Genomic DNA, 22,135 nt, shown 5'->3' with positions numbered 1-22,135 from the left:
ATTCGCTTGGTTCTTTTCTTTATCGAAAGAGGAGGGGAAATTCAGGTGGCGGGCAACCCGGCACACACACACACACACACCCGCCCTCCTACCCCGACAAGAGCAGATGCACTTTGCCTTCTGACAGCTCTACCTCAAGCCCGAGAGAACTCAGCGGCGCTTTCCCCGCAACCCCGGCCAGCCGCGTCGTCCTTCTCCGACTCCGGTGTGTTTATTTATTTACGTTCCCGTCGCCGTTTTCGGTGACCTTCACTCCTCCGCGGGCTCTGGGCTTGAAGAGTCGCTTAGCTTGCCCGCCTGAGACTCTTTTCCTCGCCCTGCGAGCTGCGGCGGCGCTGCTGTGCCCCGGAGGCCCCGGGACTGCCCGGCTGCACACTTGTCCGAAGCGGGGCCCCCCACTCCCACTCCCCCATCAGCCTTCCTCCCTGTCTTTGATTTTCCGGTGCGGGTTTCGGTTTGCCCCGCCAAGTCTGCGTCCCCTTTTGTGGAGGGGCTGGGGAGTTCCCGCCGGTCGTGTTCGTGAGTCATCTCCTCGGCTCTATCTTGCGCTTCTCTCTCCGGGCCTCACCCGACCAAACCAAAGACCATGGTGCACTGTGCCGGCTGCAAAAGGCCCATCCTGGACCGCTTCCTCTTGAACGTGCTGGACAGGGCCTGGCACGTCAAGTGCGTCCAGTGCTGTGAATGTAAATGCAACCTGACCGAGAAGTGCTTCTCCCGGGAAGGCAAGCTCTACTGCAAAAACGACTTCTTCCGGTGAGTACTTCTTCCCTCGCGCGCCGCCTGGGCCGCTCCTTCCCCGCGGGCCCTTCCCAGCCGGCTTCGGATCAGAGGTCAGCGTGGCCGCGGCGACCCGCGTTGGGAGCTGCCTTTGGAGAGGGGCAGCTAAGTACCCGGGGGCGGGGGGTGGGGTGGGGGTGGGGGTCCCGCCTCTTGGCCAGCTGGCGCGCGCTGGGCGCCGAGGATGCGGCCTGCTTTCGCCCTGTAAATTGTGGGTCCGGGCTTGGCTGCACGTGCCTGGGAAGAAAAAGAGTCTGAACTCGCCTCGGAGCGAGAAGCTCCTCCTGGCTTGGAAAGAGGTAGCTCAGCCTCAGAAGGTGTAGCCCCGCGTCCTATCTTTCCCCTAGCAGATCTGTCCAGCAACTGCATTCTTCCTGCCTCCCCGGTTGACTCGTCCTCCAGATTGAGCTTAGAAGCCCCGGCTAAACTGCGTCCCACTACCTTTTCCGTCCCCGAGAAGTCTTGGCGGGAACCGCCGAGCCTTTGGCATGGCGCGTCCAGTCGCCTGCGGTGGCAGCGGCTGGGAAGAGCTCGGGCCCGGGGGCCTATCTTGCACGGCCCAGGGTCTTCCTGACACCCGATGGGCCGACCTGGCCACACTACTTGCACTGGTAGCTTGTGAAGTGCCGGAGGCTGCAGCCTGCAAGACGACCTTCCCCGGCTGCCCGCGTGGCCAGCAGGTTCGGCCTCCACGCAACGCCGACCTCGGCAGTGAGGCGAGGGCTCAGCTCGGAGCTCTTCTGGCCTCTGGCTGCCACCGCAGGCCACCTCCTTGTGGAGACCTGGGGGAAAGCGGAGACCTGGCTCGTTGGAGCCGGAGAAGCCTCCCGACAACCCTGCTCCGCTGAGCATTTTAACTTACCACCCTGCCACCGAGTCCACACAACACACAAACCAACAGAACTGGAGCAAATTCGAATTGATCCTCCTTTAGGCCGGTCTGAAATATCCCAGTTTCCTTGGCTGACTTAGTCTCTGCTTTTCTCTGAGTTTGTGGTGACAGATCAAACTGGGGGACAGAGGAGGGGTTCGAAGCCACCCATGTGGCTTTGCCCAGAGGACCCGGAAGCGCTGTCCCCGGTGCATCCCGGGGATGTGCGGCCCTGGTGGCAGCGGCCCACGGAGCAAAGCGCGGTCCACTGGTATTGCCGAGAGGAAGCGCAGGCCGGGCCTCTGGCCTTGGCCCGCGGTGCCCGGCCTCTGGCTACTGGCGAGAGCCGAACGGGGCAACAGCGAGCACCGCAGGCTGCCAGTGGGCCCCAGAAGCCTGCCTCCCGCGAAGCGCATCCCGGCACCTAGAGCCGCGACGCGGTCTAGCTTGAGCCGACCAGCCGGGCTTTGGGCTGGAACGCGGCAGCGCCCAGGCTGTGGCCGTCCAGGCTCTCCGCGGCTGTTTGTTATCCGCCGTGGGACTGGGGTTCTTTTTCGACGAAAGAGGCAACGCATAGAAAGCGGCGGTGCTTGGGACGCGTTAGAATGGAGATCTAATTTGGTTTTTTGAATCTAATCGGAAAATCTAATCGGAAAATCGGAAAAGTGAGGGAGGTGCCTGCCTCCCTCACTCAGAGCTTTTTCCCTCTGGGACAACACGGGGCAGGAGGCTAGGGGTGGCGGCGGCTTAAGCTCCTTGCTCCCTCATTGTAACCATGTGTATCTCCTCCCTGACTTTTCACTGGCACCCGCGCTCTCTCCTCCTGCGTTCTGGCCTGCTTAATCGGCATTCTGCCTCTCTTCCTTTTCGGCTCTTTCTCTTTTTCTCTCCACACCCCTCCCCCCATTCTTCTTCCTCTACTGTCTCTATCGCCTTTCTCCTGCCCTCTGGCTTCCCTCGGCCCAATCCCACCCGAACCCCCCACCCCCCGCAGGTGTTTCGGTACCAAGTGTGCTGGCTGCGCGCAGGGCATCTCCCCTAGCGACCTGGTGCGAAGAGCGCGGAGCAAAGTGTTTCACCTGAACTGCTTCACCTGCATGATGTGTAACAAGCAGCTATCCACCGGCGAGGAGCTCTACATCATCGATGAGAACAAGTTTGTCTGCAAAGAGGATTACCTAAGCAACAGCAGTGTCGCCAAAGAGAACAGCCTCCACTCGGGTGAGGACCTGATGCCCGGCTCCTTCCGGGTGCGTGGGTCTCGGGGGAGGAAGGCCCGCCACTGGCTGCTGCTCACCTGTCCCTTCCCTCTCCCCAGCCACCACGGGCAGTGACCCCAGTTTGTCTCCGGACTCCCAAGACCCGTCGCAGGACGACGCCAAGGACTCGGAGAGCGCCAACGTGTCGGACAAGGAAGGGGGCAGCAATGAGAACGACGACCAGAACCTGGGGGCCAAGCGGAGAGGGCCTCGCACCACCATCAAGGCCAAGCAGCTGGAGACACTGAAGGCCGCCTTCGCCGCCACACCCAAGCCCACGCGCCACATCCGCGAGCAGCTGGCTCAGGAGACCGGCCTCAACATGCGTGTCATCCAGGTCAGGGCCGAGCATGCCACTTAGTTCCCTCGAGGTGCAACCTGCAGGTTAAGCCTGGGGGTGGGGGGTGGGGAGCAGCTTTGAGGAGCAGAGCGAGTCCCTGGAGGCTGGCAGAGGGGAGGGGAGAGGCCCAGACACCCCTACCCGGCTCCGACTTTGAAGTCGCACCAGAAGTGTAGGACATCTGGAATTCGCTAAACCTCCTCCTCTTTCCAGTCCAACGCTGGTGATAGTGGTAACGATGCGAGAGAGAGACGGGGGAGGTGGGGCATGAGGCGGGAGGAGGGGGCACCGTCCGGACGCGGCGATGAGAGTGCCGACCTATTTTTCTGCCCTACCACCCCTATCCGGGAGGAGCCGAGCGGTCGCTGTGCATCCCGAGATTAATCCGTGGTCTCAATCCATGGTCTCCCTCGGTGTCCCCACCCCCAACTTTGTGGGTCTCTGGCTCCAGTTAAACCAGCCCCCCCCCCCCCCCCCCGCCAGCAGACCTCCCCTCCAAAGAGAGGTGGGCTGCCCAGGTTTGAAGGGAAGGTGGTCGGGGCGGGAGTCAGCTCTGCCGCGGCCCTTCCTGAGTCGCCTGGGGACCGGAGGCGGTCATCCAGGCAGCTGCGCCGGTGCGCGCTGTGAGATTTTGAACCTGCGGGTGGTTCGGCCCGAGTCCCGAGCCCAAGGTTAGGTGTCCGGTGCCTGGCGGCTCTGCGAGGCCATGGGGAGATGTGCCTGGGAGGTTGTGTGCAGTAGTCGCACTATGCAGGCTGCTCTCCGCCGAGACGCTCTGCTGTGCGCTCTTATGCGCAGGTGAAGGGGAGGGTGCTTGGCCATGTCTCTAACAGTGAGAGGCTATGGACGGGTATGTCTGGCACTGGGAGATCGTGCGTGGGTGCGGAAAGGAGGCTGTGGGTTTTGGTGTCACTGTCTTCGGGAGACTCAACAGGAGGCTGTTTGGATCTCTGTCACTATCATGCGGGGTGGGGGTGGGGGTGCTGCCAGAGTCCGTGAAAGGGAAGCCGTATGTCTTTGGGGAGGTTAAGCGCCTCCGCGCGTACAAGCTGCAAGTGTTTCTCTGCGATTGTTAGGAACAACTCCAACTGTCTCCTGTTGGGCAGGGCGTCTTGCCCAGGTACCCCTGCCGGGAATCCTGTCCACCCTTGGCTCAAGGGCCACCCCGCGTGGTTCTACTCGAAGACACGCACCGCCCTCCCCCGCCACCCCCGCCCCCCACACCATATACAAGACACAAAACACACAGCTGGGAATCCGCGAGCTGGGAGGTGGAATCGGAGGTAGGGTCTCCAGGGCCTCACCCCAAGTCGTGTGTGCTTCAGGTCTGGTTCCAGAACCGACGCTCCAAGGAACGGAGGATGAAGCAGCTGAGCGCGCTGGGCGCCCGGCGCCACGCCTTCTTCCGCAGTCCGCGCCGGATGCGGCCGCTCGTGGATCGCCTGGAGCCTGGCGAGCTCCTTCCCAACGGGCCCTTCTCCTTCTACGGAGGTGGGTGCGCGGCCCGGGGGCAGCACGCTGGCAGGCCCGGTTTCGTTTCGTTGGAAGCGGGCGGCAGCGCGGAGGCGCTCCTGGCTTTCTGCAGGAGAAGCGGAGAGGGCGGGAGAGAAGGGTGGAGGCTGGGGAGGAAATGAGGCGAGGCAGTGAGACCAGATCGAATTCCTGGCCCTGAATGAGGCCGGTGGGCAGAGAGGGAGCAGCTCCCGCGTTTGCACCCGGGCCTCCTCCGTGCGCCCAGCCGGGCAGGAGAGCCCGGCGAATGGAGAGCCCCGGCGTTGCCCTCCCCAGCCCCGCTAGCGCGCCTTCCCGCCCGGTCATCCCGCCCCACCCGGGGCCCCGCCCTGACGTCCCCTCTCCCCGCCGCCACCGCAGATTACCAGAGCGAGTACTACGGGCCCGGAGGCAACTACGACTTCTTTCCGCAAGGCCCCCCGTCCTCGCAGGCTCAGACGCCTGTGGAACTGCCCTTCGTGCCGTCGTCCGGGCCTTCCGGGACACCCCTGGGTGGCCTGGAGCACCCGCTGCCCGGCCACCACCCGTCGAGTGAGGCGCAGCGGTTCACCGACATCCTGGCGCATCCTCCCGGGGACTCGCCCAGCCCCGAGCCCAGCCTGCCCGGGCCTCTCCACTCCATGTCGGCCGAGGTCTTCGGGCCCAGCCCACCCTTCTCGTCGCTGTCGGTCAACGGCGGGGCGAGTTATGGGAACCACCTGTCTCACCCCCCAGAAATGAACGAGGCGGCCGTGTGGTAGCGGAGTCGCGCACGGCCCGCGGAGCTCGCGGTTGTACAGAAATGAACCTTCTATTTAAGAAAAACAGAAAAAAAAAAAAACCACACAAAAAAAAACCAGGAAAAAAAAATCATACACAAAACAGAAAAGCAAGGCATCCCCCGCCCCTCCTGCCTCCAGCCTCGGGGACCATTTTCCGTCTGGGGAGACCGGATGGGAACGGGGGACGCGAAATAGGATCCGGATCTGCCTGGAGGTAGGACGGGGATCCGAGCGCTGGCTGGCAAAGTGCAAAATTCGGGCACCGGCGGCGAATCCAGACCTCTCCCCACCTCCCGCTGGACCCGGATCCTCGGACCGACGCCTCCAGCGTGAGCTTGGGGCCGGTGGGCCGGAGAAAAACACCCACGGCAGCCGCGGGGGCGGCCAGCCGGGTGGGTGACGCCAGGAGCCGCGGGGAGGGAGGCTGCGCCCGAAGACAATTGAGCTGGGCGAAGCGGCCGGGGGGCGCTCCGGGCCGGCCAAGAGACGTCTCAGGCTCTGAGACATCTATTAGAGTTGTCTCAGAGTTCAGCAACAGCGACTACAAACTCTTATAGCTTCAGAAACGCCGACCTGCTGTGCATCAGGTGGGACTATATATATATATTTTTTGTCTATCTGGGATTTTTGGTTTTTTTGTTTTTGCCAAAATTGCAAAATTCTAAATGTAAAGCCCTCAGTATCAACTCTTCTACCTTCACAAAGCTCTACACACACAGACACACGCAGACACACTCGATACTATGGTCTCCAACCAGACCTCTTAGTAAAATGACTTGAACATCAGCTGTACAAAAGAAGTATTCTACCTTCACAAACACACACACAAAATTAAAAAAAAAAAAAAGACTATTGAACTAAAAACAGTCAACTGTTTACGTATAATGTTAAATTCAGGAGTTCAGTGTTTTACTAATATATTCTGTTTTGAAACCTCTTGTTCAAAACAAAATGTTTTGAGCAATCAACCAAAATTGTTCATTTTTTCTTTTCCTGTAGATGTTCTGATTTGCAGGGCTCACAGCTCACTGTGCTAGTATGTAAAAAGGTGTTGTTTACACAAGGCAAAGAGAAAACATGATATTCAGACACTTGCCAAATAGAATAATTATAGCACAAATACTGTAAAGGTGCCTGGCACCACAACCTGAAGAAAGTGTTAAAAAAAAGTGTTACAAGGTTTAAAAAAAAAAACATCTTTGCTAATTTTTAGTCCTGTTGAACATTCATGGAATTGTTAATATGACTTATATAGACCCAAACAGGTTTTATTTTTGTGTCTTTAAAATAAAAGTCCAGAATATTTAAATTTTATGGTCAAATATGCAGTCAACAGCTGCTACTTTTTTTCTTTATAAATTAAATTTCTCATATGTCTTTTATTGTTCTGATAAACCTAAGCTTGTGTGACCTCCAGTGCATATTAGACCATTCACTGTATGAAAGGAAACATGTTGAATAAATTTGTGAGTTTTTAATAAAAATACAAAATCTGATGTTTAGATAATCGGTGTGTTATTTTATGTTTTGACAACTAACATTGACCTGTGATGTGATGGGGAGTGGAGTGATCCCTCAGAAACCAGGAGGAAGAGAGACAGGACTAGGGGGGACCTGTTTTCACCTTGACTGTGGTTGAACCCCCTGGCTAATGCCAGCCACGCTTTTCTCCGTGCCTTCGTGCTGTTATTAACTGCAGATTTGCATTCGGCGGATTTTAAAGGATACATTTGAAGATATGTTTGTTGAAAAGTTAATATAGAATTGGAAATAGAAATCAAATCCACAGCTAAAAATGAGTGGTCTCAGTCTGTGATTAAGCATGAGACCCCACGCCCTCTCCTTTCCCCCTCTAAACAGGTAAAACCTGACTTGTGAATGTCAGTTACCTGTAAATAGGTGGTTAGAGATGGTACTTTTCTGTTTCATTTCCCATAGATAATCCTGCTTTCTAATTTGGTGGTTTGAAAGATAACATAAAATGAAGGTACAGCACAGCTAGAAATGAAATACTTTAATCCCTTTCACAGAAGTGATATGAAACAGTTGTTTTATAGTATTTGTTTCATTTGAAGTTCCCCAGAAGGAAAACTGTTTTGCTTGGCACAAGATACATATTACTTTCTCTGAAAGATGAGCAAAAAAACCAATACAGAAATCAAATTTCAACGGAGAGTTGCCAATAGGTTCTGAAAAGTAGTTCAACCTCTTCCAAGCCTTCATTAAACATGGAAGGAATTTAAATATTTTATCTGCTGTGAAATACATGTGTGTGTTTTACTATCAGACACTACTTAGAGTTCCAGAATTTCTTTTCCATTATCACCTAGATTTCAGTCTAGATTATTTCCTTATTAAAACAAACAAACAAACCAAAGGGTTTATTTGAAATGGTGTGCAATTTTCAGTGTTTTCATATTTTGTTAAGACACTACCAAGTGTATCTTTCTTGCTAAGAAGGCTTTAAAATAAGCCATATTTCACTGCATCCACATGACAGCTTATCCAATGAGGAGGACTATCAGGGTGGAATCTGACAGTGTTCTTTCAGAAATCCAAATTTATGAAATACTGGGAAGACTTTTGAAACTCCTAGCCTCTGCATGCAGCACATTTCTTTATCTACTTTGTATGTAATCACGGGATCGCCTTGTTTTTGCCCTTTTAGCATTTATATACATTAAATCATAGCCAACTTATTCATTATAGCCAGCCTCCTTTAAAGACATTCATTTAACTCAATGTATGCTCATTGGGAAGCTGCATTTTCCTATCAAGCCTGCTGAATTATTTAGCAGTTTCACTGTGGAATCGGGTACTTGATAAGAAGCATTTTAGAGTTGGCACTCCGTGTGGATGCAATTCTCTCTGACTCCGTGGATCCCAGCAGCAGCTTAGTCTTTCCCACTGGGCGCTGTATCCAGAACCCTAAGGAGGCCCTGGACAGGTGGCAAAGTTTAGCAGTCAAATTTGCAGCCGCCCAAGAGGGGGAGATCTAGGAATGTCAAGGATTGTTCTCATGCCCATCAGAGCTGTGCCCCCCACCTCTGGCTCTGAGGTGCAGAGGAGCCCAGCACCATCCCCAGCATGTTAGGAGCTCCGGGGAAATGCCTTTAAGGGCAGGAGGGGAGCGCCGGGTGGTCCCCTTCCGCCCTGAGAGCTGAGAGCGCAGTCTCTTCTCCTTCCTGGGCTTGGCAGCCTGGTTTCTCCCCGCGGCCATCTTAGAGCCGCCACCTCTAGCCACCTGCCCTCAGGGTTCCAGCCTGCTCTGGGCGAGGGAGGCAAAGCTCACCCACCTCTCTTTTCCAGAATGGGGGCAAGTGGGAATTGCTTTGGGGTGAGACGAGGTAGGGGAGGAATATTGGACAGGCACTGGCAGGGGCCTGGGATCCTGGAGAGTATCTGAGAAGAGAGATGGGTAAGCACCTGGTTTCCCTAAACTCTTGAGCTCCTGAACAGACAGCTGATTGGGACAATGGGGTAGGGGTGATATCCAATGTCACCCTTGCCTATCGTCTGCCCTTCCTACATCTGTCTGCCACTTTGCAGCTCTGAGGCAGTAGGCAGAGGAGCCGTGAACTGGGAGACCCTCTGACCGTCTTCTCCAGAGAGGACTGTTCTTTTGGGAGCATGCTCCCATTTATTCCCTTGCCTGTCCTCATCCCTTTTGCTCACATCACTAGGGTTTACATTTACTAGCCAGAGTTTACCTTTTTTCTAAGAGGTAGAGTCTTTAAAAATAGCCCCTGCCGTTGTCCATCTTCCATCTCCACTCCCACCCCTATCAGGAAACCCCTCCTCCCTTCTCAGGAAACCAGAATCAAGCCAGGAGGGCCCCCAGAGAGGGGATTTTTAGAAGGTTGCCGCCTCGTGCATCTCCATCTCTCAGCGGCATCTCAAGTCCTAGGACTTCTTTCCTCCACTCCTAGAGTCCCCTCTCTATCCTCAGGATGGGGTAGGAAGGCGGGGGAAGCATTTTGGGGGCCCTGAGATATGTGTAACAGGAGTAGGGTGGTCTTGATTTCTTCTTCAAAAGGCTTCCCAAGTCAGTGGGCACCTGGCCAGAAACCAGAGTAGGGGAGCATACATTTTCTGCCCAGAATTATCCAGCAGTGTCCTGTTTGCTTGACAGCTTAGAGGTGGTCTCTGCTTTGATTCACCTCCTCCCGCCTCCCTTTCTCTCCCTCACCTTTTTTTTTTTTTTTTTTTTTAACCCCAAGACCAGGTTTCTGAGCTTTATCAGTGTCCCAAATAGGAAAGGAAGAGGACTGGGGGAGATAGTTTCCTAGATGTGGGGTGAGGGAAACATTTTTGTCCTTCAAAGCCCAGGGCGATGGCTGGCCCAGCCCACTAAGTGTGCTTTTGCTCTGGAGGCCCCATATGCAGGCACCAGACTGCAGTTAAAGGGGCTATGTTCTTTGTGTTTTTGCTTTAAAGCTGTTTTCTAGACTGAATTCTATTGCAGGTGATAAAAAGCAGTTCTCCTTGCCTCGGTGCCTTGCCTAGGGTGCTCCCATCCTAATCTGGAGTTCATTCCTTTCTGACTCTGTGAATGTCAACCCTGAGGGCTGTCCTTCCCCGCCACAGCCACCTAGGAAGCAGTGGACATGGGACACGTGGTCTTTTGTTGCTCTTCACGCTGGTGGCCTATGAAGACCAGGGAAGTCAGGGACCCACACTTTCCTTGGGTTATATGGGAGACACTGGAGAATTGGGGGCTTCCCAAGCTTCAGCCGTGGGATCCAAATGGCCTGGGCTGCTTCCAGGAAGGGCAGGAGGCCACCCCAAACCCTGTTTTCTGAGGCAGTTTGTTTAGGAGCTTCAAGGTCTTTACAGGTGACCTCCAACAGACACTGTAAGGAGAGACCACTTTGTTCTTCCCTGATGATCCCTTTTTACAGCTTCTGTTTACATGTTTGTTTGCCCTCCTCCTCCGCTGATCACCACCAGGGGAGAATCTAACTTACTCATCTTTGTATCTCATTTAGCAGTGCCTGCCACATAGCGGGCAGTCAGGGAATGCATGATGAAGGAAAGTGCATATAAACGGACTGTATTTTTCTATGTACCTGGGTGCAGTTAAATTGATCCCATTGGGTCTTTATATTTTGAGTTCATCTCTGCCCCTCTGTGACCTGAATTTTTCCCCATTTGTGCACCAGTTTCAAGTGTATGCTCTCATCTTTGAACAGCAAGGTTATCAATCCTGATGGGTATGCAGTAGAGTAGTCCTCACTTCGCCCCCTTTTCCCTGCACAGACAAGGCTACTTGGAAAAGTTATAGAATCAATCTTTATTTATGCACAGCCATAGCACTTTCTGTAATAAGTATTGCTATTAATAAAGATGCCAGCAGTCCACCGCACACTTAACACATGCCCATCCCTTAGGTAGGATTTCCAAATCAGGACTACCGGTGGGTCAGAGGCGTGCGCCGGGCCCCAGACTCCTCCAAATTGTGAAATGCCAAACCTGCTCTGGATCCCAATCTGTGCTTGCCCTAAAGTACACGTGAGGCTCGAGACGCTTACCCTTTACTCCTCCTGTTTTTCAAATCAGTCACCGCAGGTCATGGCTACACTACACTTTATTCCCAAGCAAATCTCGGACAAATCTAGAGGCATACTTGAAGCAAGAGGACGCGAGCAGCGCTTCACAGAGTCTCGGCTCTGGGCCAGGGGCAGCCACGTGCCTTTGCGCGCTCCCGCGCGGCCCAACCCCTCCCCTCCCCTCCCCCCGCCCCTCGGCGCAGGCGCACACGCACACGCGGCCGCCTTCCGGGCGCGTGCGCCTCCGTCCTAGCAACGCCTGTAGTGACGCAAGCCCCGCCCCCTCCCGAGAGCCTCCCGGAAGTTGGCGACCCGGAGCCGGGCGCGCGGCTCGGCGCGTTCCTGACGGTGCGCGGGGATCCGTCTCTCAGGCGAGAGGACTCGGCAGGGAGAGAGGGACGTTCAAGAGCGCCGCGCCGGGCGAGGCCTTGATGACCATGGCGGGACCGCAGTCTCTGGCGCTGCAGCTGGAGCAGTTGTTGAACCCGCGACCGCGCGAGGCGGATCCTGAGGCCGACCCGGAGGAGGGTGAGGCCTGACGCGGGCAAGGCCACGTGCGGAGCGGCGGGCCTGGCCCCGGGAGGACTTGGGGGGCGCGTGAGGGGCCGGCGGCTGGGCCTTGCCGCCTAGCCTACCCTCCTGTCCCCCTGCTCAGAGGAAAACTGCTTCCCGGGAAGAGGGGCCCCCTGGGACTCGGGGAGGAGAGCGTCGGGATTCTCCTGATGCGCTTTCTGGACTTGGTGCTCGGGAGGGCGGGGCGCCCGGAGCACTCAGGCTTGGGTTAACTGTTGATCCAGGGCTGTGGCGGACAGCCAGGTTGGCCTCGGGTTGGTAGTCATCTTTCAGGATGCCCTTACTGGCATCGCATTAGAAATGAGGAGAAGGAGGTTTCATTCTTTTACAAAAACAAACTGCCTGCCTCTGATAACTTACTTGGAGGATTGAAGGAAGAAGTAGGCGTCCGTGGTGCCCCTTAAGCCTTTTCAGGCCTCAACACGCTTGCTTAGTGGTTGACGAATAAGGCAGCCGTTCTGTAAGCTGCTGTTCAACGTCTAGTTGAGAGTAATCCTGCTTTAGGCTTGAGTCCGAGAAGTGCGAGGAAGGGAGAATACAGAGGGATAAATGAGAGTGCTGGACCGTTTCTTAGGAATAATCATTTGAAGGAACTGAGGTTGTTTAGCCTGGATAAGCAAAGAAAACTCCCGAGGCATGGGCTGGAGTAGGATACAACATGATGATGGCTGACTTGAAATATCTGAGTGACTGTCGCATGTGGAGGAGGAATTTAGACTTAGTTTTCTATGTTCCAAGGCCTGGAAATATATCTTTCTAGTAGATGCAGAGAGTCAGCTTTCTGTTCAGGAATAGCAGCAAGGTAGTGTGAGTAGTCTGGAGGTAGTGAGGTCCCTGTTCTCAGAAGTTGGTGGGGATTTTGCAGAGGACTCTGAAGCATGAATTTAAAGGGTTGAACAGGGTTGCCCTTGAAGTTGGTTCTAACCAGGAGGTTCTGATTACTTTTCCCCCTCCCCCCCCAGCCACTGCTGCCAAAGTGATTGACAGGTTTGATGAAGGGGAAGATGGGGAAGGTGATTTTCAGGCGGTGGGTAGCATTCGAAAACTGGCATCAGCCTCCCTCTTGGACACAGACAAGAGATATTCTGGCAAGACCACATCTAGAAAAGCTTGGAAGGAAGACCATTGGGAGCAGACTCTGTCAGGCTCATCTGGTGAGTAGACCTATTTGCATGTCTTTCCTAATTTTGGAGGGTTAAATCTTACTTTCTTTTGGGTGACCACTGCACAGCCACTGTCTTAGGATGCCCCCACTTACTGTCATTGATTCGGCGTTAGAAATGGCCCTCTGAAGTACTTAATTTCACTTTGTAAGGAATCTAAAGCCTAGCGCTATTAAGTTGCTCTGTTCCTAATGTTTACACTAATGGTTCACCCTGAAATGGCGTGACAGAGAAGGCCTTCCATATTTAGATTTTGGAGAGGGCTGTGAGTTGGGCTTCCAAGGTGGCACTAGTAGTAAAGAATCCGCCTGCCGATGCAGGAGACGTAAGAGACGTGGGTTTGATTCCTGGATCAGGAAGATCCCTGGAGAAGGGCGTGACAACCCACTCCAGTATTCTTGCCTGGAGAATCCAGTGGAATGAGGAGCCTGGCAGGCTGTATGTAGTCCATGGAGTCACACAGAGTCGGACATGACTGAAGCAACTTAGCACACACACACACACGTGCATGTGTTGAAAAAGCATTGTGTCTGATGAACATGCTACTCATAGATTTTCCTTTGGTTTGTCAAGTCTTGCATTGAGTCACTGGGTAATATTAATTTTTGACACTCATTTCTTTGCCATTGTAAAACTTTCATAACCCTTCCCTATTCCCTTCAAGAGTTAGGAGGATGTGGGCTTATAGTTTTAAAGATCGTGCGTTTCTCTGAGTGGGAGAAGGGGGCTGGATGTGGTGATTCATGAGTGGGTGCTATTTGTTTTCCTGTAGAGAGGTCAGAGGGACCATGTTGAGAACCCACAGATAATGTGAAAGAAATAATCAGTCATGCTCTGATATCCCTGATTTAGGCCTTGAAACAGTTCTGGGTACATGATCATCTTGTTTAATCTTCCCAGCAGCCCTGTGAGGTTGCTACTGTTTATCCCCATTTTGCCGATAAGGAAATTGAGGGGCGTATGTGTTACGTAACTTAATGCAAGGTCAAATATCTAGTAAGTGCAGCCCAGAACTCAAATAAGTTAGTCTGACTCTAAGATCTATACTTTAAACTACTATCATACATGTAAAGAACTTAAAGGATTATTTCTCTTAACTATTTGGAACTGTATAGTTTTGACAGCCTTCTGTGTCTTGAGTCTATAAAAGTATATCTGATATTCACTTAAAGAAGTACTTAAGATCTATTATGTTTTCATAAAATCTTTGTTTTATGAAGAAAGTTATTGGTAACAGGCCCCTTTACAGTTATGCTTCCTGTATGTGGGACCTTTGTGTTCTGCACTGGAAGAGATTGGATGATCAATGATGATCCAGAAAGACCTGTAAGTATCAGAAGTAAAAGTAATTTTTTCTATAATTTAATTTCTATAATATAATTCAGATTTTTCTATAAGTAAAATCAGAAGCCATAACTAATATTCCATTTACTGAAGGATCAAGTTTAGACACCTTCCCATGGAAGACAAAACCCCTCCTGGCGGGACTTCTCTGGAGGTCCAGTGGTTAAGATTCTGCACTTCTGTTGCAGGGGGCACGGGTGGCTCCCTGGTCAGGGAACTAGCATACTGCATGTGTTCGTGCTAAGTCGCTTCAGTCGTGTCTGATTCTGTGCGACCCTATAGAGTGTAGCCTTCTCTGTCCGTGGGATTCTCCAGTCAAGAATCCTGAAGTGGGTTGCCATGTCCTCCAGGGGATCTTCCCAACCCAGGAATCGTACCCACGTCTCTTACCTTTCCTGCATTTGGCTGGCCGGTTCTTTACCACTAGCACCACCTGGGAAGCCCTGCATGCTGCATGGCATAGCCTAAAATTAAAAACAAAAAACCCTGAATAACTCTCTGAGCTCATATCCTAGCATCCAGCACCTCAATGTACTTAAAAAAAAAAAAAAAGTTAATTTTTGGCTGTGCTGGGTCTGTGTAGCTCCATGTAGGCTTTCTTTAGTTGCAGCGCATGGTCTTCTCATTGCAGTAGCATCTCCTGTTGCAGAGCGAGCTCTACAGTGCACGGGCTTCAGTAGTTGCGGCGCACAGGCTTCGTTGCCCTTTGCACCAAACAGCATGTGGAATCTTCTGAACCAGGGGTCAAACACTTGTCCCCTGCGTTGGCAGGCAGGCTTGCAAGCAGTGGCTCCCCGTGGAATTCCCTCAGGACACTTTTGTGTGCTGGACCTTTGTCTCTGCTGCTTTTCCTTTCCTTCCCCTTTCTCCGTCTGATGAGCTGCTAGTTATGCTTAATAAGTAAAGCTATAAGGTATCTTTCACCTGAAGCCATCTCTCACTATACTAACGACACTGCAGTGCGGTTGTTGGTTGTATCTACCACTCCTAGCAGACTGTGAACCCCTCCCCACAGATACTGCATTCTATTTGTCAGTCTCTAGTTTTTATCCACAGCTGGTTCATAATAGGTGCTTAATAAGTATTTAATAATAAGCATCACTAGTGTGATAGGGATTGTGCTATTGAGTTGCATTGAGTATGGTAATACTTTTTTTTCTGGACAGGTGCTATAATCCTTTAGGTGAAACGAAAGAAATGGCCAAGTATTTGTTTCAAGATTTTCCTTTTCCCTCCCTCATTTAGATGAAGAAATATCTGATGAGGACGGGTCTGCAGATGGAGATTCAGAGGGCCTGGGCCTGGAGGAGTCCGATGAGGAAGCCATGAGTGCTGAGGATCAGGAGGGCGGGGATGAGGGGGACAGCAGCCTGGCCTGGAAGAAGAGGAGCAGGAGCCACTCACGGACATCGTCGGGCTTCAGTGTCCAGAGCATCAGTGACTTGGAAAAATTTACTGAGGGAATGGACGACCTTGGTAGCAGTGAGGAGGAAGAGGAAGATGAGGAGGAGAGTGGTATGGAAGAAGGGGAAGGTGAGGAAGACTTTGAAGATGCGAGTGAGGAAGACAAGGCTGAAGCCAGGGCCAGTGAGGACGACGGGGTGGTGATGACCTTCTCTGAGGTCAGAGTTTCCGAGGAGGTGGAGAAAGGCCGAGCTGTGAAGAATCAGATAGGTTTGTACACTGTTTGCTTGTTTTTCAGAGTGTCTGCATTTGCTCTCCATTTTGTCTGTTTGTTTTAGGCAGTTTGCTCTCTCCCTTGTGTGTGTGTACGTGTGTGTGTGTTAGTCACTCAGTCGTGTCCAACTCTTTGTGACCCCGTTGACCGTGGCCCACCAGGCCCCTCTGTCCATGTAATTCTCCAGGCAAGAATACTGGAGTGGGTAGTCATTTCCTTCTCCAGGGGATCTTCCCGACCCAGGGATCCAACCCATGTCTCCTGCACTGCAGGCAGATTCTTTACCCTCTGAGCCACCGGGGAAGCCCTTGCTCTCTCCTGTGTCTTGTGTCCTGCCAGTTCGTTGGTGATGTGCCCCACTTACCTAGAGGCCTAAAGTGCTGTTCCCCTGTGCTTGGCCCACCCCTGCCACCCTCACCTCCTTTGCTGGCTCTGCCCTACTACTACGGGCGGCTGAGGAAGGTTGAGGAGATGAGCATCTTCTCTCTTTGGGCTGTAGCATCCTTTCTCTCATGTAGCAAGTCAAGATACTGGATTTATCCAGATATCTCATGCGTCCAGATACTGGATTTATTTCCTGTAATAAACAGAGCGTTTCCATCGCATGAAACTGTGATAAAGCCGTGCTGTTTAGAGGCTGTTTTGATTTCCGGTCCCTCCCCTACTCCCCACCTCAGGAAGATTTTATAACTGAGAAATGGAATTCTATTTTCTGTCTCAGCACTGTGGGACCAGCTCTTGGAAGGAAGGATAAAGCTGCAAAAGGCTCTGCTGACCACCAATCAGCTTCCTCAACCAGATGTTTTCCCTGTCTTCAAGGAAAAAGGTGGCCCAGAATTTGCCAGCGCCCTGAAAAACAGTAAGAGTACTCATGCTGCACTGGGGTGCGCAGAACCCCGGGGGTTCATTGGGATCTACTGTGATTGTATTCACAGCACCACGGAGTTGAGAAGACTTGGCTTTAGTGATGATGTAACATAGTGATTTTTAAGTTAAAAAAGAGAACAGTATAACCCTTTTGTCAAATGAAGGCAACTTTGATCAAGACAGATGGAGTTCTCTCTGTTCTCCTTATTTCTACCCCTGATCTCACATGCCCTCCCCCTCCCCTTGGTTTTGAGTTATTTTTAAAAATTTTTGTTTTAAAATCTTTAGGTTTTTTGTGTTTCTAAATGTTTATTTATTTGACTGCTGGGTCTTAGTTGGGTCACACAGGATCTTCGATCTTTGTTGCGCCATGCTGGGTGCTTCAGTAGTGGCCTGAGAACTCTTGGCTGCAGCATGTGTGGTCCAGTTCCCTGACCAGGGTTCGGACCTGGGAACCCTGCCCCGGGAGGGCAGAGTCGTAGCCACCAAACCTTGAGGGAAGTCCCTGAGTTACTTTTAATGCTCAGAGAGAACCCACTGGTACAAAACGAAAGGGAGGCAGTAAGTGACTAAACTCAGTTGGTTTAAGTTGTATATCATGTGCTTAAAGGATGCCTTGCTTTGTTGGGTAGTTTCTAGAACAACATACAGAGATGACCTTACTTCTGTCTTCCTCTGAGTTGCATAGAGTGAGGAGAAGGTAGGGACCACAGAAGGAGGAAAAAGTTGTAAAGAACTGCTGGTCTGTGAAGTCCCAGAATTTTAGAAAAGAAAAGGAGTTTAGCAATTATTTTCCAGATGAGAGAACCAAAGGCCATAGTTACATAGCCAGATCCTGCCTGGCAGAGACAGACTCTTCCAGCCTTTTCTGCCTTCCAGTCTAGGAGCCGCCTGCGGTGTGCCTGTGTGCCCAGCGGCACTGAGGACTGGGGCTGAGCGAGGTATGGGGTGCTGGGATTGCCATCCCTTGTTTGTAGGCTGAGACTTAGTGGGGTTTTTTTTTTTTTTTTTTAATATTGATTGATTTGGCTGTGCTGGGTCTTGGTTGTGGCATGCAGGACTTTTGGTAGTGGCATGTAAGATCTTAGTTGTGGCATGTGAGATCTAGTTCCCTGACCAGGGATTGAACCTGGGCCCCCTGCATTGGGAGTATGGGGTCTGAGCCACGGGACAACCAGGGAAGTCTTGAGGCTTATTGTTGTCATTTGCTCTTTCCAGCTTGTTTTTATAATATCATGGAGTTTGAATGAGAAGGGTCCTGAGGAGGACATCTGATTTGGTGTCCGCCTCTTGGTAGAATCACCTTAAACTGTTCCAGATAAAAGTGTAGGATTTCTAGGGTAGGAGTCCTGTGCATCTTTCTCGGCGGGGACTACCGCGTTTAGTGGGGAATGACTTCCAAGCGGCCAGTCTTCAGATTGTGTCCTGCCACACTTGAAGTCAGGAACCTGCAGATACTGTGAGGGTGGGTCTTTTGTAAGCGGCTTCCCAACTCTTCCCCCGCTCCTCCCTCAAATAAATGATAGCTTGATGGTTTCTAGCATTTTTGAGGTTTTTGGAGCATTTCTCTGCTATTTTTAATGCCCCAGTGCCCTGATTTCCCATATGGAAATTTGGAAGGAGACCTCAACTGCTCTAGATTAAATGTCTTCAATGTTTCCTAATGAAGCTTTTTCCGTTTTGTTACTCATTACTCTTCTTGCTTGAGCCAACCCTCCCCCCATCCCCCTTTTTGGGATTCATCTCAAAATGTAGGTATTTTAAGGGTTAGTCAGTACTTGGTTTAAGGGACACATTCTTACTCTTGGATGCAGTTTGTTTAGCTATTTTACTGTTATGTAACTTTTATTTTTGCAACAGTTCAAGTCTTTTTAATCTGTCTCTTTTCATACTTAACCAATTGCTTCTTTGCCTCATTGGTGCATTCTGGTTAATCTAACAGATGTCTCTCAACCTGACTGAATGGGTTGCAGAGGAAAAGGGAGAAGAAAGGAATATTTGTTTGGTATCACATAGTCTAAGATCGGAGGGTGGAGAGTTTTCTTTTTTTAATTTTTATTAGCGTATAGTTAATTTACACTGTTGTGTTTCATGTGTACAACAAAATGAATCAGTTATACATAGACATATATCCACTCTTTTTTAGATTCTTTTCCCATATATTATGGAGTATTGATTAGAGTTCCCTGTGCTCCACAGTAGGTGCTTATTAGTTATCTAGGAGAGTTTTCTAATTACCAGAATTTCTATGCATCTGAAGGGTAGCTAATTTTTGTTTTTACCTTTATGACTGTATAATATTTGTGTGTTTCCCTATCTCGGTGAACAGAGTTTAAGAAAAACTTCTTGGTTACGTTACTCTGGATGAACAACTTATACTGTGTTTTTTGTGTGTGTATATATATATACATACACACATATATACACACATATATATATAGCTGGTGTGGAACATTGGCTGAATTTGTACTGACCCCAAAACAAACACTGGAACTTATTTTCTTCAATTAAATCTCTTTTCAGTTTGGTTGGTCTTCCAGTAAGGTCAGACTGCCTGGGTTTAGATTCCATCTCAGCAGTGGATTAGCTGAGTGACCTTGAGCAAGTTACTTAACTTCACAGTCAGATGGGGATAATATGATTGTGAGGATTAAAGAACATGATCGATATCAAGCATTAGCACAGTGTCTGGCACACTGCACACCACAAATGTTAGGTACACATATTCTCTTTTTTCTGCAGAAAGAGTTGTCTGGCAGTGTTCAGCCCTCTGAATAGTGGTCATCAATGTAACTAACCGTCATCCCTACTGTCTCCAGTTTTTTTTTTTTTAATATATTTGGTTGCCTTGGATCTTAATTGCAGTACCCAGGACCTTTCCTTGCAGTGCACCGACTTTTGGCGTGGGGGCTCAGTAGTTGCAGTGCATGGGCCCAGTTGCTCTGTGACATGTGGGATCTTGGTTCCCTGACCAGGGATCAAACCCGTGTCCCCTGCATTGCCAGGCAGATTCACTGGACCAGCAGGGAAGTTCCTTCAGAGTTTCTTGACTTTTTACTAGTGTTCGAATTCCCTATACAATTTATTTTTTATATTTTTATTCATTTATTTGGCTGTGCCGGGTCTTAGTTGAGGCATGTGGGATCTTAGTTTCCTGATCAGGGATTGAACCCAGGACCCCCTGCATTGGGAGCAAGGAGTCTTAGCCACTGGACTAGCAGGAAAGTCCCCCTTATATAATTTAAATGAACCATTTGTTCTTGAAAATGAGTAATGTTCTATTCTACTGTGATACTTAAAATTCAGCCTCAGCCTCCTATGACTTATGAAAAAGTGATCAGAGATTTCTTTATTGCCAAGCCCAGTTACTATTTCCCTGGAGCATTCACCCTTTCCTTGAAATTATTGCCCTTTGGTTTTGGTGCTTCCACATGATGTGTGGGTTCTCCTGCGTTTCTGATCCTTTCTCATCTCAGCCTCTTCTTTTATCCTCTCAATGTCAGTTTCACCGCATTTAGGATCTTCTTTTTAGGCTGTGTTTTCTTGACGTATTCTCTCCACGGCCCAATCATTTACTCTCATAGTCTTAACAACATTCTCTAAAACAGAGTGGACGTCCAGCTGTATTTAAGCCACAGTCAAGCCCTGAGCAGTGTGCCTTTGTACTGTAAGCACCTTGAACTCTACTTTTCAGAAACTAAGCCAGTCTCTCCTTTCTTCCTCAGTGCTCTTGGTCCCCAGTCACGCTGGTATTACATTTAGTGATTATAACTCTTGCTGTGAAATAATTTCAGAGGCATTTTTGGGGGATATTTTTATAGTTACATCCCACTCCAGTACTCTTGCCTGGCAAATCCCATGGACCAAGGAGCCTGGTGGGCTGCAGTCCATTGGGTCGCTAAGAGTCGGACACGACTGAGCGACTTCACTTTCACTTTTCACTTTCATGCATTGGAGAAGGAAATGGCAACCCACTCCACTCTTCTTGCCTGGAGAATCCCAGGGACAGCGGAGCCTGGTGGGCTGCCGTCTATGGGGTTGCACAGAGTCGGACATGACTAAAGCGACTTAGCAAGTGGTAAGTCATGAAGTAACCATATCAAAATTAACAGATTTTCCATGCACAGAACCATTTCTTTAAAGAGGTGAGCTTTTTCTCTCCGATTTTCTTTTAAAAACCTCCATCTGTAGCATTAGGAGATGGTTCCTTTATGTTGGTGGCAACAATATATAAAGAAGAAGGCAAGATACTTAAGGAAACCTCCAGCATGAGTATATCTAAAACTTTTCATTATGGAATATATCAAACCTATATAAAAGTAGAGAGAGTTGTACATACAGTGAACTTATACACCATTACCAGTTAAGCAATTATCAACTCATGGCCCATCTTATTTCATCTGCTTAAACTAACTTTTCTTCTACTTTCTGCTTTATTTTGAAGCAAATACCAGACAGTCTGTTATTTTATCAGGGAATCAGTGTGGTCTCTGACAGAAAAGGATTTTTTAAAAAATCACAATACCATTATCCCACACAAAAACGCTAATGGTGATTTCTTAATTAAGCACAGCTGGTTTGGATGGAGAGGGACCTGAGAGAGCATTCCTGTAATAGGCGCTCTCCTGTCTTTTCCAGAGTTTGCGCTGTAGCTTTAGATGAAGTGATTACAGGAAAGCCAAACTTCAGCCGTAATAAGTTGACCTTTTAGTGAAATGCATGTTATTAATGTATTTAATGAGATGCATTACAGACTGCAGTGAGCACCATGTTTCATTACAGGTCCAAAATGCAATATCATTAAAGACCTTTAATAGAAACAATGGTTGACATTTTGATATTTCCTGTAAGCAAACCCCCCCCCCCCCAAGAACACAGTATAACGTGATATAAATATAGAGGAAATGTTGAGGTTTTTTCTCCCTTGCTTACGAGTATGACAACAAATTCCACTATTAGTAAATTAAATTTTCTTTGCCCTGCTCCGCCCTGTCTTCCCAGTTCCCATCCTTCCCATCTTCTAGTTCATGTTCACCCTCATATCTCTCTGTGGCCCTTCCCTGGGCCCATCAACTATTTTGACTTGAATAGACTAAATATTTTAATGCCAATTAGACCGCAGCACTAATAGACACCTAAAAGAACAACTTTTAAAATTTTGAGTAAGTCATGGCAATTGGAATCTTGATAATTAAGGTTTCTGTTTTGGTTTTTATAAATTATATTTATTTTTAAGTAGGCATTGCATTCACATGGCTCAAAATTCAAAAGATACTAATGACGCTATAGAAAAAATCGTCCTTTCCACCCCATACCCCTGCCACCCAGTTCCCTGTCCCATAGGCAACCAGTATTGTCAGCGAAATTCCCCCTTTGTTAATTACTTAGTTGCCTTAGGTGACAAATCCATGAACATCTATTTCAGTGTTCTCTCAATT

General features: G+C 50.0%; 2 protein-coding genes across 4 annotated transcripts in view; both read left to right on the top strand.

The window, feature by feature from the left end:
- Nucleotides 1-103: 103 nt before the first annotated feature.
- LHX1 (LIM homeobox 1) lies at nucleotides 104-7,353 on the top strand. Its single transcript, XM_006065482.4, has 5 exons — nucleotides 104-756; nucleotides 2,646-2,872; nucleotides 2,970-3,247; nucleotides 4,576-4,741; nucleotides 5,123-7,353. The coding sequence occupies exons 1-5, from the start codon at nucleotides 587-589 to the stop codon at nucleotides 5,500-5,502; spliced, it is 1,221 nt and encodes a 406-aa protein (XP_006065544.1). The 5' UTR covers nucleotides 104-586; the 3' UTR covers nucleotides 5,503-7,353.
- A 3,998-nt stretch (nucleotides 7,354-11,351) lies between these two features.
- The window catches only part of AATF (apoptosis antagonizing transcription factor), a 105,727-nt gene continuing 94,943 nt past the window's right edge, over nucleotides 11,352-22,135 (top strand). For all 3 annotated transcript variants that reach the window (XM_044939576.2, XM_006065485.4, XR_003108039.3), the window contains exons 1-4: nucleotides 11,352-11,600; nucleotides 12,608-12,799; nucleotides 15,398-15,826; nucleotides 16,552-16,689. In XM_044939576.2, coding sequence (XP_044795511.2) covers nucleotides 11,504-11,600; nucleotides 12,608-12,799; nucleotides 15,398-15,826; nucleotides 16,552-16,689 — 856 coding nt within the window. In that variant the 5' untranslated portion in view covers nucleotides 11,352-11,503. The remainder of the gene's footprint in view (nucleotides 11,601-12,607; nucleotides 12,800-15,397; nucleotides 15,827-16,551; nucleotides 16,690-22,135) is intronic.

This window comes from Bubalus bubalis, chromosome 3, assembly GCF_019923935.1.
Source record: "Bubalus bubalis isolate 160015118507 breed Murrah chromosome 3, NDDB_SH_1, whole genome shotgun sequence".
Taxonomy (NCBI): Eukaryota; Metazoa; Chordata; class Mammalia; order Artiodactyla; family Bovidae; genus Bubalus; species Bubalus bubalis.
The sequence above is the reverse complement of the archived record's forward strand: the minus strand, read 5'-3'. Positions and strand labels throughout refer to the sequence as shown.